Raw genomic sequence first — 14,631 nt, forward strand, 5'->3', positions numbered from 1 at the left:
AGTTTGAGTAGGAAAAGCCTGGGGCGGAACCATCGACCATATGGGAGTAGTTGACCTTAAATCCCATGCCATGCCATGCTGTGCCGTGCTGTCCCATCCCATCTCGTCCTGTCCTATCCCATCCCATGGATCCCATCCCATGGATCCCATTCCACGGATCCCATCCCATCCTATGGATTCTATCCCATCCCATGGATCTCATCCCATGGATCCCAACCCATGGACCCCATCCCATGAATCCCATGAATCTCATGAATCCCATCCCATCCCATCCCATCCCATCCCATGAATCCCATCCCATCCCGTCCCATGGATCCCATCCCATCCCATGGATCCCATCCATAGGTCCCATAGATCCCATCCCATCCCACTGATCCTATCCCATCCCATAGATCCCATCCCACCCCACCACGGGCAGGGACACCTCCCACAATCCCAGCTCTCTCCAAGCTGCCCTCGGACACTCCCAGGGACAGAGCAGCCCCAGCCAGAACCTCTCAGGGAGTTACAATTCCACGCTGTTTTGGCATATCCAGTTCCCCCGTTCCCCCTGCACATGCCCTGGCCCGGTGGGCAGATCCCGGGTCACTCACTCTCGGAGCAGGACACGCCGGCCCCGAAGCGCCCCCCTCCCCTGGGGCAGGACACGTGGGCCCCGTCGTGCCGGCAGTGCGACAGCGACATCTCTGTCCCCGAGCACTTCACCCCGCTCATCACCACGTCGTCGGCGCTGACGTCCCCGTGCCAGTACCACGTTTCCTGGCAAAAAAAAATGGCAGGAAATGGTGTTTCACACATTCCTTGGGGTTTAGGGGCTCTTAGGGGGATATTAACCTGCCTGAAGTGGGGATTCTCCCATCAGGGAAGATCAGGGCAAGATCCCACATTATCCATCAAAGGATGCTGGAACAGGGGACTCTGGGAAGCTGAAGTTTTGTCACCAAATCCTTAAAAACCTTGAATCCCATCCAGTCCCACCCCATGCCATGGAGAGGGACACCTCTCACTATCCCAGGTAGTTTAAACCTGGTTTTGGGCACTTCCAGGGATCCAGGGGCAGCCACAGCTTCTCTGGGAATTTCATCCCAGAACCTCACCGCTGTTCCAGGGGAGAATTTATTCTCAATATCCCATCTAACTCTGTCCTCTGACAGTGGGGAATTTATTCTCAATATCCCATCTAACTCTGTCTTCTGGCAATGGGGAATTTATTCTCAATATCCCATCTAACTCTGTCCTTTGTCAGTGGGGAATTCATTCCCAATATCCCATCTAACTCTGGCAGTGGGGAATTTATTCTCAATATCCCATCAAACTCAGTCCTCTGGCAATGGGAAGTCATTCCCCCTTGTCCCACCATTCCAGTTCCTGATGAAACTTCCTCTCCTCATCTCCCAGTTTTACCAAACTCATGGGAATGACACAACATCAACTCCCAAACCCCAGAACGTGGGAGAAGGGGAGGGGAGAAAGAATCTAAAAACACCCTTTGAGATCTGTCCGTGCCCGAGCTGGGAGCAGTTTCCAGGAGCAGAAACCCCCGGTGTCCCCCGGCTCCCGTTGCCCCCGGCTGTTTGGGAAGGCTGGGAGCACACAGGGCTGCCCTGTTCTCCACACTGGGGCTTTATGCTCCAGAGCTGGGGCAGCATAAGAGCCTTTTCTGTTCCAAATTCCAGCAGCCTCAGCTCAGGGAAAAAAATGCCTTTTCCTCGCTGGACTCCCAGGGCTGTGTCAACAGAGGCAGGCAGTCGGAAAGGCCACGCTCAGGGATGTGGAAATCCTCAGTTCCCGGGGTTTGATGGGGGGACATCAGCTGGAGGAAGCAGTTGGAGCAGGGAATGGCTCCAGCAGCACGTGGGCAGCTCCAGCCTCCTTCCTGCTGGGTGTCCCAGCCCTGAGTGTCCCCTGAGGACCTGCAGATCCCTCCCTGGCCGTGGAGAATGGCTGGGATCCGTCCATGAGCCCAGGGTGGCAGAGGTCATGGAATGGTTTGGATTGCTCATCCCATGGGCAGGGACATTTTCCACCAGCCCAGCTCGCTCCAAGCCCTGTCCATCCTGGCCTGGGACGCTCCCAGGGTGGGGCAGGACTGAGGGGTCACTCCTGGCCATGCAGAAGCAAGGAATACCAACAATTCATGGAGCTGCACCAGAGCAACTCCAGGAGCAAAATTCCATTTTTGCAGGAGACCTGACCCCAGTTTGAACCTGACCTCTGCATTTCAGGGAGGGACAAGAACCTGCATGCAGCCTCCAGCCCAAGGAGGGATTGGTGAATGTCAGGAAACCTGAGCTGTGAGCAAACAACAGAGAACTCAAGAAGCGTTAATAATCCCAATAATTTGGAATTATCACGAAATCCTTAAAAATCTTAAAAGTCATCTAGTCCCACCCAGGCAGGGACACCTCCCACTATCCCAGCTTGCTCCAAGCCCTGTCCAATCTGACCTTGGACATTTCCAGGGATGGGGCAGCCACAGCTCCTATAGAGAATCCATTCCAGCCCCTCCCCAGCCTCCCAGGGAAGGATTTCTCCTGAATATCCGATCTAATCCTACTCTGAGTTTGAGCAGGAAAAGCCTGGGGGGGAACAATTCACCATAGGGGAATATGGACCTTAAATCCCACCCCATCCCATCCCATCCCATCCCATCCCATCCCATCCCATCCCATTCCACCCCTGCCATGGGCAGGGACATCTTCCACTATCCCAGGGTGCTCCAAGATGGCCTGGGACACTCCCAGGGTGGGGCAGGACTGAGGGGTCACTCCTGGCCATGCAAAAGCAGGGAGGGTTTGGGGCAGGGAGGAGCAGGGAATACCAACAATTCATGGAGCTGCACCAGAGCAACTCCAGGAGCAAAATTCCATTTTTCCAGGAGACCTGACCCCAGTTTGAACCTGACCTCTGCATTTCAGGGAGGGACAAGAACCTGCATGCAGCCTCCAGCCCAAGGAGGGATTGGTGAATGGCAGGAAACCTGAGCTGTGAGCAAACAACAGAGAACTCAGGGAAGTAGAATGTTTATCACCAAATCCTTAAAAATCTTAAAACTCATCCAGTCCCACCTGGGCAGGGACACCTCCCACTATCCCAGGTTGCTCCAAGCTGGCCTTGGACACTTCCATGGATGGGACAATCACAGGTCCTCTGGGAATTCCTCACCACAGAGCCAGGGCAGAATTTATTCCCAGTATTCCATCCAACCCTGCCCTCTGGCAGGAGGAAGCCATTCCCTCTTATCCCATCATTCCAGCTCCTGATGAATTCCTTCACTTTTTATCCTCCACAACTCCATCTATTCCAAGTCCCTACCTCCATGTAGGTGTTGTACAAGGAGATTTTACTCTCGGGGTCTTTCCAGCTCCAACCTTGGAGCTCCTTTTGGAATGACCCTTCCTCCTCCTCCTCCTCCTCCAGCACCCTCAGCCCACCCATCCAGATGTGAGGCCCAGGCAGGGGCTGGGTTAGGGTTGGGGTTAGGGTTGGGGTTAGGGTTAGGGTTAAGGTTAGGGTGAGGGTTAAGGTTAGAGTTGGGGTTAAGGTTAAGGTTAAGGTTAAGGTTAAGGTTAAGGTTTGAGTTAGGGTTAGGGTTAGGTTTGGGGTTAAGGTTAGGGTTAGGGTGGGACAGGTCTCACCTGGAAGGTGTGGCTGGGTTAGGGTTAAGTTTAGGGTTAGGTTTAGGGGTGGGACAGGGCTCACCTGGAAGGTGTGGCTGGGTTAGGGTTGGGGTTAGGGGTTGGGGTTAAGTTTAGGGTTAGGGTTAGAGGTGGGACAGGGCTCACCTGGAAGGTGTGGCTGGGTTAGGGGTTCGGGTTAAGTTTAGGGTTAGGTTTAGGGTGGGACAGGGCTCACCTGGAAGGTGTGGCTGGGTTAGGGTTAGGGGTTAGGGTTAAGTTTAGGGTTAGGTTTAGGGTGGGACAGGGCTCACCTGGAAGGTGTGGCTGGGTTAGGGTTAGGGGTTAGGGTTAAGTTTAGGGTTAGGTTTAGGGTGGGACAGGGCTCACCTGGAAGGTGTGGCTGGGTTAGGGGTTCGGGTTAAGTTTAGGGTTAGGTTTAGGGTGGGACAGGGCTCACCTGGAAGGCGTGGCTGGGTTAGGGTTAGGGGTTAGGGTTAAGTTTAGGGTTAGGTTTAGGGTGGGACAGGGCTCACCTGGAAGGCGTGGCTGGCGAAGCCCAGCCCCAGCTGCCTGCACACCACCATGGCCTCCACGGTGCCCCAGTTGTGGCTGCAGACCGTGCCCCACCTCAGGGTCCCGTTGCGCTCGGCCAGCACCTCCACGCGCCCCTCGTAGGGGTTGCGGCCCCCGCTCAGGCGAAGCTGCAGGACAGAAACCCCTCAATCCACTGAAAACATCCAAGGGAAGGGGAAACAGTTGGGGAAGAAGATTTTCTTTCCACAGAATTTTGGAATTATTGGATGTCCCCAGCTGGAAGTGACCTGGGTGCTGCACAGCAGAAAATTCCCCCTTTAACACGGACCTGGAGAAACCCTGGTGAGGGATTTCCCTCCCACAGGGGGAATTCTGTCAAAAAGCAGAGCTGTGGGCATTGACCTCTAGGGATTCACAGATTATGACTTTTTGGCTGGGTCTTTGTGCTGGAATCTGCTTCCAGTCAAGGCCTGGCATTCCTGACATAGAACTGGGACGTTGACACGTTGGCTGTGAATGAAACATCCACAGGGTGGATGAGGAGTCAGGAAAAGATGAACACATTCCCAAATCTTTCATAGGAAAAATGACTCAGGGCATTCTGGCTGTGCAGCACCATGTTCCATCTTTGTGTGGGATCAGGAGGGGCTCCCCAAGGGAAAGGCACTGGGAACCATCCAGGGATGGAGCAGCACTGGGATCTCCTGTGGGTTTGAGCTCAGGGAGTTCAGCTCTTCTCCCAGTTCAGTTCTTCTCCCACTTTGGCAGGGGATGGTTCAGCCAAGCCTGGCAGTTCAATGGGTTGGACCAGCAGCAGAATTCCCTGGGAAATCTTCCCTTCCCTGCTCCTTTAGACCTTTGGGAGGAGCACTCAGAGGAATCCGTGTCTGGTTCACGCAGTTACCACAGAATCATGGAATGGTTGTGTAGGAAAAGGTTAAAAATTGGGTTAAAAATCATCCAGTGCCACCCTCCACCATGGGCAGGGACCTTCCACCATCCCAGGTTGCTCCAAGCCCCTTCCAACCTGGCCTTCCTCATTTTCAGGATTCTGAGACTGTCGCCATGATATTTTATGAAAAATACCTTTGCCAGGATTTTTCTCCTGAGAAGCTGAGAAGCCTCAGAGGAAAAGAAAAACATTGGTTATCTGCTGCTGTGGAATGCCACAGGTGCATCTTTGATTGGTCTCATGGGGTTGCTTTTAATTAATGGCCAGTCACAGTCCAGTTGTTAATTAATTAAAAACAATAATTATCTGCTGCTGTGGAATGCCACAGGTGCATCTTTGGCTGCTCTCATGGGGTTGTTTTTAATTGATGGCCAATCACAGTCCAGCTGTTTCGGACTCTCTGGCCAGTCACAAGATTTTATTATCATTCCATTCCTTTCCTTGCAAGCCTTTTGATTAAATCTTTTCTTCTATTCTTTTAGTATAGTTTTAATATATAATTTTCTTTTAATTTAATATATATTATAAAATAATAAATCAGCCTTCTGAAACATGAAGTCAAGATTCTCATCTCTTCCCTCGTCCTGGGACCCCTGCACACCACCACATGAGACGAGTCCAGGGGAGCTCAAAACCCACATAAAATGGGACACTCATCCTCATTTCCCCTCCTTTTTTAGGTAAAACCTGAATTAAATACTCACGGCTCGGGTGAAATGATTCCTGCCTAAAATTCCACCCAAAATTCCCTCCCACCTGGGTCCCTCAGCTCCTCACCTGGTTCTGGAAGCCCATGGCTGGCACATTGCACCTCACAGCAGCATCCTCCTCGTGGTTGCAGCCCTGGGACTCGGTGTTGAACTTGCAGTCCGTGACCGACTTCTCAAAGCCCGTGCAGTCGATCTCGTTCAGGTGGATGGGACCCATTCCTTGGGGAAAAAACAGGGAAAAAAGTCCTTTTGTGTGGTGAGGGAACACCCCAGCAGGTTGTGAACGCCACAGTGACCTCCAGCATGCAAAACTTGGAAAAAAATCCACTGATTTTTTTGTAAAAATAAAGCAAAAATCTGTGAAGTTATTGTTATAATTTCACTGTTAAATTCTTTCCAGTATTCTCTGCGACTCAAGCATGCAAGAATCCCAGGAAAAACCAAGTTTCCACTGTTTCATAATTTACAAACTTCACAAATTGTGACCTTTTGGCTGGGTCTTTGTGCTGGAATCTGCTTCCAGTCAAGGCCTGACATTCCTGACACAGAACTGGGACGTTGACACGTTGGCTGTGAATGAAACATCCGCAGGGTGGATGAGGAGTCAGGAAAAGAAATCTGGGGCAGGTCGAGGATTCCAGCACTGAGGGAAACAGCAGAGAACAGCTGCAGAGAATGGGCTCGAGGTGCTGGCAGAAGAATGGAATAATTTGGGTCTTCTCGGGATAAGCAGCAGCAGAAAATTGGAATTTCCATCAGAAAAGCAAGGAAGGGAATGATCCTCCTGCAAAACTCAGCTCCTGCTTCCAAAACTGGTTAGAAAGAACAACAAGGCAGAGATGTGAATGTGTTTGGTTTAATTTCACCCACAGTTTATTAATGGGGTTTGGGCAGCTTGGCCAGCCCTGTGTCCAGCCCTCACACCACAGCTGGGCAGGGTGGGAGGACATTCCTGGGGAGGCTGCTGGGAATGGGAATCTTGTCCCTTTTTTTGCCTCTCTCTCATTAAAATCCCGTTTGTGGTTCCCATGTGGAGCTGGCAGCAGTTCCCAGTGATTCTGCAGCCCCCAAAGGGCTGAGGGGGAGCAAAGCCCTGACCAGAACTGGAGGGAGAAGCTCCAGGAACGCAGGAGGGAGCCAGGCCAACATTCCCAGCCTGGCAAAGTGTTGGGAATCCGGCTGGCTAAAGACTGGAAAAGTACAAAACCGTGGCTAATTCCAAGTTTTGCATCTGCTAGATAGTGTGTCCTTGGGCCTAGCTGTAGTAGGATAACAAATAGTGAAAGAGACATGAGAAAAGAGAGATGTAACCCCTAAGGAATGAGGAAGAGTTCATGGTATAGTTTAGCCAATAGATTGCTTGGCTTACAGAATATTCATAAGCTTATGATTTGCTGTATAAGTGTTTGATGCTTTCTTTAATAAACTGGATCTGTGATGAACCAGCTGGTGTCCTGGTCCCCTTCCTACGACAGCAAAGCCATTCCAGTGGGATGAGAACGATGGCAAAGATGACAAAGGACAAGGGCAGGGCCTCTCTGAGCCAGAGAACCCTGGCAGGGCTGCTCTCCTTGGGGAAATTATGGCACATGGGGGCACAGAAATGGAGCCAAACGCTGAAATGTGGGGAGGAAAATTGTATTTCCTCCCATGCCATTGCACTTAGAAAACCCCAGGATTAGGCCTGTCCATCCAACATTTGCCCTCACCTACTCCTTGGAGTTTAATTCCATGTTCTCCCTCCCAGGATATCAACACATCCATGTGTCACTGTCACATTTTCTGAAAAATCTCTTTGCCCAAGATTCTTCTCCTGGGAAGCTGAGAAGCCTCAAAAAATTAAAACAATAATTATCTGATTTGCTTCTCCTGTGTTTTGCTGCTTTGAAACATGGTTGGACATTGTTTATCCAACATGTGAATTGTTTTCATTTAAGGACTAATCATGGTCAGGCTGTGTCGGGACTCTGGAAGGAGTCACGAGTTTTTCTTTATTATCTTTTAGCCTTCTGTCTGGATCTTTTCTGTATTCTTTAGTGTAATTTAGTATAGTATTCTTTAATATAATACAGATCATAGAATAATAAACAAACCTTCTAAAAACATGGATTCAGATGCATCATTCCTCCCTTCAATGGGAGTCTCTGAAAATACCACATCCATGAGCTCTGGGCTCAGTGTCTCCTTTTGTGGAAATAAGGGTGAATTGTTTAATGTGGGTCTATGAAAGGTGGATAAATCCTTCTCCCACACCCTGAGCTCTGTGGAAGGCACTGCTCTCCCACTTTGCCTTAACTTTCTCCTTCTCCAGGCAGCACTGACAGAACCAGAGGACACAGTCTCAAAGCTGAGCCGAAGGAAATACCATAGGTTGGATATTAGGAAAAAGTTTTTTATGGAAAGAGTGATAAAGAATGGAATAAATTCTGCAATGTTCTGCCCAGGGAGGTGGTGGAGTCACCATCCCTGGGTGTGTTTAACAAGGCCTGGATGTGGCACTGGGTGCCAGGGTTTGGTTGAGGTGTTGGGGCTGGGTTGGACTCGATGACCTTGAAGGTCTCTTCCAACCCAGTGATTCTGTGGTTCTGTAAATTCTGTGAATTCTGTGAACTGGGACTCCCAGTTCAGCCGCTGGGAGCTGATTTATCCTGTGAAATCCAGCCTCCCACACCCATGGTGAGGCTGCTCCTTCAAAGCACCCTCAGAAAACCCCAATTCCCTGGTGAGGCTGCTCCTTCAAAGCACCCTCAGAAAACCCCAATTCCCTGGGGTGCAGCTGGAACAGAATAAAGTGCAAACAGGGACACGGCGTGGAGAGCTTGGAGAGCTCCCTGAGCATCCACGGCCAGAAAAAAAAATCTCCTTTTCCAACCCAAACGTGACCCTGTGGCTGCTGGAGGGACATCACCCACCCCAAGGGACACTCCTGACAGGGAGCACTGATGGATGAGAGAAGGGAAAGAAAAAACCTGTTAAGGGAAGCGTGTGGGAAGGCAGAGGGAGATTCCAGGCTGTGGGACAGCGCGTTCCACGTTCTCCTCCCTCACGTGGCAGCCCCAGGATGATGGAGCTGTTTCCTACATCCCCTTAAACACATCAGCAAATTCCAGCCCGCCACAAAGAGGGTTTTTGGCAAATCCAGTGGATTTGGTCAAGTTTTAAAGCTTCCCAGACTCAGGACACCCACGTGTTTTTTCCTTCTGTCCCCTTCCCTAAGCTGAAGGAATTTCCCCCATTCCTTTATTCTCAATTTTTCCCCCCATTCCTTTAGTCTCAAAATTTCCCCCATTCCTTTCTTTTCTAACTTTCCCCCATTCCCTTCTTTTCTAATTTCCCCCATTCCATTAGTCTCAAAATTTCCCCCATTCCTTTCTTTTCAAATTTTCCCCCATTCCTTTAGTCTCAAAATTTCCCCCATTCCTTGATTCTCACAACAAAGTTTTGGTGTAAATTTTTTTGTTACTTTCACAACAAGGATTTGGTGTCTTTTTTTTGGTGATTATTCTCACAACAAGGGCTTGGTGTAATTTTTTTTTTAGTTACTCTCCCAAGGGTTTGGCGTCCTTTTTTTTGGTTATTCTCACCAGGTCATGGTGTCTTCTGTTTTGGTTTTTTTTTGTTTGTTTGTTTGTTTTTTTCTTTGGTTATTTTCACAACAAGGGTTTGGTTTAAATATTTAAATTTTTAATTTTTTTATTCTCACAACAAGAATTTTGTGTACTTTTAAAATTATTTTTTTTTCCACCCTGGGAACAGGGTGTGGGAATCACCAGGTGGTTTCAATTCACCTTTGACCACTTTTTGGGATTTAGACCAACTCCCAAAGACAGGAAATCCAAACCCAAACCTGGCTCTGAGCTGTTCAAATGCCCTTCTATTTATAATGAGCTAAATTACTGTCCTGCTCTTAAATTGGAGTGTTTGAAGTCTGGCTCCACGGCTCATTTTTTCCCAGGAACCTTCTAGTAATGCATTACATCATGGTGTGGTTCTGGAGAACTCAAAGGGAATTTCAGAGCAGCAGATGAGATAATTAAGAATTAATTACTGGAACAATGATGAGTTGTTAAGAATTAATTACTGGGATGCTGAGTTTGACCTTTTGCTCAGGAGCAGCTGCCTGAGCAAAAGGGCAAACTCATCATCCTCAGGCTTTTTTTTCAGGGAATCTTTTTAAGTCACAGAATTCCAGTCTGGCCCCAAGAGACTTATTAAGGTTAAGGAAGAAATTCCTGGTCCTCAAATTGAACATCCTGATGAAAATCCACTGTGCCCTGAATTATGGCATGTTCCTGGGGGTGGGACATTCCTTAATTCAGGGCACCAGTGAAAGGAATGAGGGATTTGTCTTTACAAACAAGCTGTGGGTCTGCTGATGAATAAAACTGGATACTGAGGGATGAAAGAAACAATGGGAGGAACCATAAATTCCATGGGAATTCCACTGATGGACACAAGGAAAAGATAAAGGGGGGATGCATTAGAAGGGGGTCTGGATTAGGGGATTTGGGAATTCTATGCCTCTCAAGTACCTCAGCCAATGGGAAATACGAGGGAGAAATCAGGATTAAAAGGAGTGTCAAATTATTGGAGGATGCAGAGACCCCATGGCCATTCCCTGTATTGGAATAAAGTGCCAGGACTCCTGTGTCTCCTTTTTTGGACATAAACCTCTGGTGTTTGATGGATGAAATTGGTGTTTGGGGATGAATTTGGTGTCTGGTTTTTGGGGATGAATTTGGTGTTTGGTGCTTGGGGATGAATTTAGTGTCTGGTGCTTGGGGATCAGTTTGGGGATGAATTTGGTGTTTGGTGGATGAATTTCGTGTCAGGTGTTTGGGGATGAATTTGGGGATGAATATGGTGTTTAGGGATGAATTTGGTGTCTGGTGTCTGGGGATGAACTCTCCTGAGCCCAGGGCTCCCTGGAGCTGTGTTGGAGCTCTCTGGAGCTGTGTTGGAGCTCCCAGGGGCTGTGTTGGATCTCCCTGGAGCTGTGGTGGAGCTCCCTGGAGCTGTGGTGGAGCTCCCTGGAGTGTGGTGGATCTCCCTGGAGCTGTGGTGAAGCTCCCTGGAGTGTGGTGGATCTCCCTGGAGCTGTGGTGAAGCTCCCTGGAGTGTGGTGGAGCTCCCTGGAGTGTGGTGGAGCTCCCTGGAGCTGTGGTGGAGCTCCTGGAGTGTGGTGGATCTCCCTGGAGTGTGGTGAAGCTCCCTGGAGTGTGGTGGATCTCCCTGGAGTGTGGTGAAGCTCCCTGGAGTGTGGTGGATCTCCCTGGAGCTGTGGTGGATCTCCCTGGAGCTGTGGTGGAGCTCCTGGAGTGTGGTGGATCTCCCTGGAGTGTGGTGGAGCTCACCTTGGCCCAGCCTGGCCCCCGTGATGGCCTCCTTGGCGCTGCCGAAGCCCAGCTCCCGGCACACCACGCTGGCCGACACCAGGTTCCAGTTGTCGTCGCACACCGTGCCCCACTCGCCGTTCTTCAGCACCTCCACGCGGCCTTCGCCCGTGTTGGCTCCTCCCTTGAGCCTCACCAGGGGCTGCTGCAAGACACAGACACAGGAGAGGTGACGCCCTTTGGGTTTGGCCTTTGTTGCAAATGCAAAATTCACAGAATTCACAGAATTTGCAGAATTCACAGAATCACAGAATCACAGAATCACTGGGTTGGAAGAGACCTTCAAGATCATCCAGTCCAACCCAACCCCAACACCTCAACTAAACCCAGTGCCACATCCAGGCTTGTTTTAAACACACCCAGGGATGGTGACTCCACCACCTCCCTAGGCAGGCCACATATTCATAAATATGTGTTGGGATCCATAAAATTAGAGGGTTTTTATCTATACCCCCTATAGATATGTACTCATCCTTGTGGGGGTGAGTTTTGTGCACATCTTTCCATAACTGCTCCTTGAAGGCCTTCAAATAAAGATTCTCTTTTATATTCCCCCTCACTAAAATTGTCTCAATTTTCCTTTCCAGGTTGGAAAAAGTGCAACAGTGGGGTCACTTCCAGCCTTTGCAGGGGTTATTTATGGAAATCTGGGCCTAAAAATTATCATAGAATCACTCAAGACACCTTAAAAAATCCATCACATAATTCCAATGCCTGAAAGTGCTGGATGAAAGGAGATTTTTATCTGCAAAGGTTTTGGTGAGCATGGATCTGTTTCTCACACCTCACGTGTGGGCAGAGAATAAAAAACCCGATCTCAGTTCTCTGCAGGTGCTTGGATTTAGGAACATTTTTCCATCCTGGAAAAGATGGAAAAAACCCCATTTCTCATATTCCTTGGGAGCCTTGCAGGAGGGTTGGGAACGGCCCTGAGCCCACCAGTGCCCAGCTCTCACCAATAATAATAGATAAGCAATATATAATAAATAATAATGAAAAAATAAATAAGAAATGAAAAGTGGAGTAAAAAATCCGACATTTGCAGTCAGAAATGCTCAGCTGAGTGGCAGCTCCAGTTTCTTTCATTTCTGGGTTTATAATATAGTTATATATAATTTAGTTAAATATAATTAATATATAATCTAGGTAAATATAATTTAGTTATTATCTGTTAATCACCCACTCCTCTCTCCAGTGCCAAGCAGGGAGCTGCCAATTCGTGCTGCACTCAAGGGCTGGATTGAGGTGGTGAGAGCAAAGCTTCATGTTTGGGAACACCAAAAATCCTTTGCTTTTCCAACTGGGATCATGCCTGGCTTAATCCAGAACCAACATTGAGCTCAAGCCCTAGAAAACTGGCCTGAGTGCTCAGCTCTGACCAGTAATAATATATAAACAATAAATAATAAATAATAATGAAAAAATAAATAAGAAATGAAAAGTGGAGTAAAAAGTCCGACATTTGCAGTCAGAAATGCCCAGCTGAGTGGCAGCTCCAGTTCCTCTCATTTCTGGGCTTATAATATAATATAGTCATATATAATTTAGTTAAATATAATTTATATATAATATAGTTAAATATAATTTAGTTATTATCTGTTAATTGCCCACTCCTCTCTCCAGTGCCAAGCAGGGAGCTGCCAATTCCTGCTGCACCCAAGGGCTGGATTGAGGTGGTGAGAGCAAAGCTTTCTGTTTGGGAACACCAAAAATCCTTTGCTTTTCCGACTGGGATTGTGCCTGGAGCTTTTTCTCCAGGCTGGGGTCACACCAAGGACGTGCAAAGCCCAAACAAAGGCTTAAGGAATTACTTGGCAGCGCGTGCGGCTCGGGAGATTAACAATGATTTACAAAACCTTTCACCTCCCGGGCCTAAATCCTGCAGGCTCTGCAGCAGGGAAGAGCCTGGGATCCAGGCAGGGATTGCATTATTCCCACCAATAATTATTCCCATTATTTTCCCATTACTGGCACCTGGGAAGAGCCCAAAGATCCCCCCAAAACCACCCAGGAACAGCCACAAAATCCAAATTTCACAAATCCACAAAATTCTCCAATGGAAACCTCCGAGATTCCCACTTTATCCCAAGGCTGCAGCTGGAAAATTTCTCCTGGCACCCACCTAGGCCGTGTTTGCTGCTGGTTAAGCTGTCCTCTCCTACCCCTGACACTGGGAACAACCAATTCCAGCCTTGTTTTCCAACATTTTTGCATCTCCTGAGGTTTTTACGCCCCGCTCAGCGCTCTCATCCTCACCAGACTAAACAAACCCGGCTTTCCAAGCTCTCTGTGTTTTCCCAGTCTCCCCCCAGGGCATTTCCTCGACGAGGACACGGAGGTGGAGGAAATGCCAGCTGATTTCCACAGGGTGATTCCAGCAGAATTCCAGAGCCTGTGGAACAGCACAGCCGGGCACGGGTTCAGCGGGCTCAGAGCAGCTCCAGCAGGAACGTGACCCAGGGATTCCCTCACTCCTCTCTCCCAGCTCTGCCAGCTGCCCTGGGAGCTGCTCTCCCACCCTTTGGAGGCGGGAGAGGGAGGGAAGAACCTGGAATTTGGGAGGGTGGGAGTTCAGCTGGGCGTGCAGGGAGGTGGGAATTGCAGAGAAGACGCTGCAGAGAGGACGTTGGTGGTGAATGTTTCACCCCCAGGTGTAACACCCTGGTGAATGTGGTGGTGAACATTACACCCCCAGGAGTTTCCTCCTCTAATGGGCAGCTGGGTGGGATATTGGGAAGAAATTCTTCCCTGTGAGGGTGGTGAGGGGCTGGCATGGAATTCCCAGAGAAGCTGTGGCTGCCCCATCCCTGGAAGTGTCACAGGCTGGGCTGGACAGGGCTTGGAGCACACTGGGACAGGGGAAGGTGTCCCTGCCCATGGCAGGGGTGGAATGGGATGGACTTTGAGGTCCCTTCCAACCCAAAAACCATCCCATAATTCTGTTTTCACATCTCTCAGCGGATGGCGGAGGAACAGCCCTGAACTCTGGGAATCTGCTGGGCAGGAAGGCCTGGAGGGACAAGACACAGGGAATGGCTTCCCACTGCCAGAGGGAAGGAATAGATGTGATTGTTAGGAAGGAATTCTTCTGTAGCACAGTGGTGAGGTCCTGGCATGGAGTTCCCAGAGCAGCTGTGGCTGTCCCTGGATCCCTGGAAGTGCCCAAGGCCAGGCTGGACAGGGTTTGGAGCACCCTGGGACAGTGGAGGTGTCCCTGCCCATGGCAGGGGTGGAATGGGATGGACTTTGAGGTCCCTTCCAACCCAAACCACCCCATAATTCTGTTTTCACATCTCTCAGTGGATGGTGCAGGAACAGCCCTGAACTCTGGGAATCTGCTGGGCAGGAAGGCCTGGAGGGACAAGACACAGACATGTTTTATGGAAAATCTTTCCTTAGGATTTTTCCTCCTGAGAAGCTGT

General features: G+C 49.5%; 1 protein-coding gene across 1 annotated transcript in view; it reads right to left on the reverse strand.

Moving 5' to 3' along the window:
• Positions 1 to 593: 593 nt before the first annotated feature.
• LOC128949999 (lysyl oxidase homolog 2) overlaps positions 594 to 14,631 on the reverse strand; it is a gene marked incomplete at its 3' end in the record, with an annotated part of 45,312 nt that continues 31,274 nt past the window's right edge. The window contains exons 5-8 of the mRNA XM_054294891.1: positions 11,171 to 11,354; positions 5,884 to 6,035; positions 4,154 to 4,321; positions 594 to 759 (exon numbers count right to left, since the gene is read on the reverse strand). Coding sequence (XP_054150866.1) covers positions 594 to 759; positions 4,154 to 4,321; positions 5,884 to 6,035; positions 11,171 to 11,354 — 670 coding nt within the window. The remainder of the gene's footprint in view (positions 760 to 4,153; positions 4,322 to 5,883; positions 6,036 to 11,170; positions 11,355 to 14,631) is intronic.

Source organism: Melozone crissalis, unplaced genomic scaffold (genome assembly GCF_028551555.1).
Source record: "Melozone crissalis strain CALT ecotype California unplaced genomic scaffold, PUWL_Pcris_2 ptg000366l_1, whole genome shotgun sequence".
In the NCBI taxonomy this organism is placed as follows: domain Eukaryota; kingdom Metazoa; phylum Chordata; class Aves; order Passeriformes; family Passerellidae; genus Melozone; species Melozone crissalis.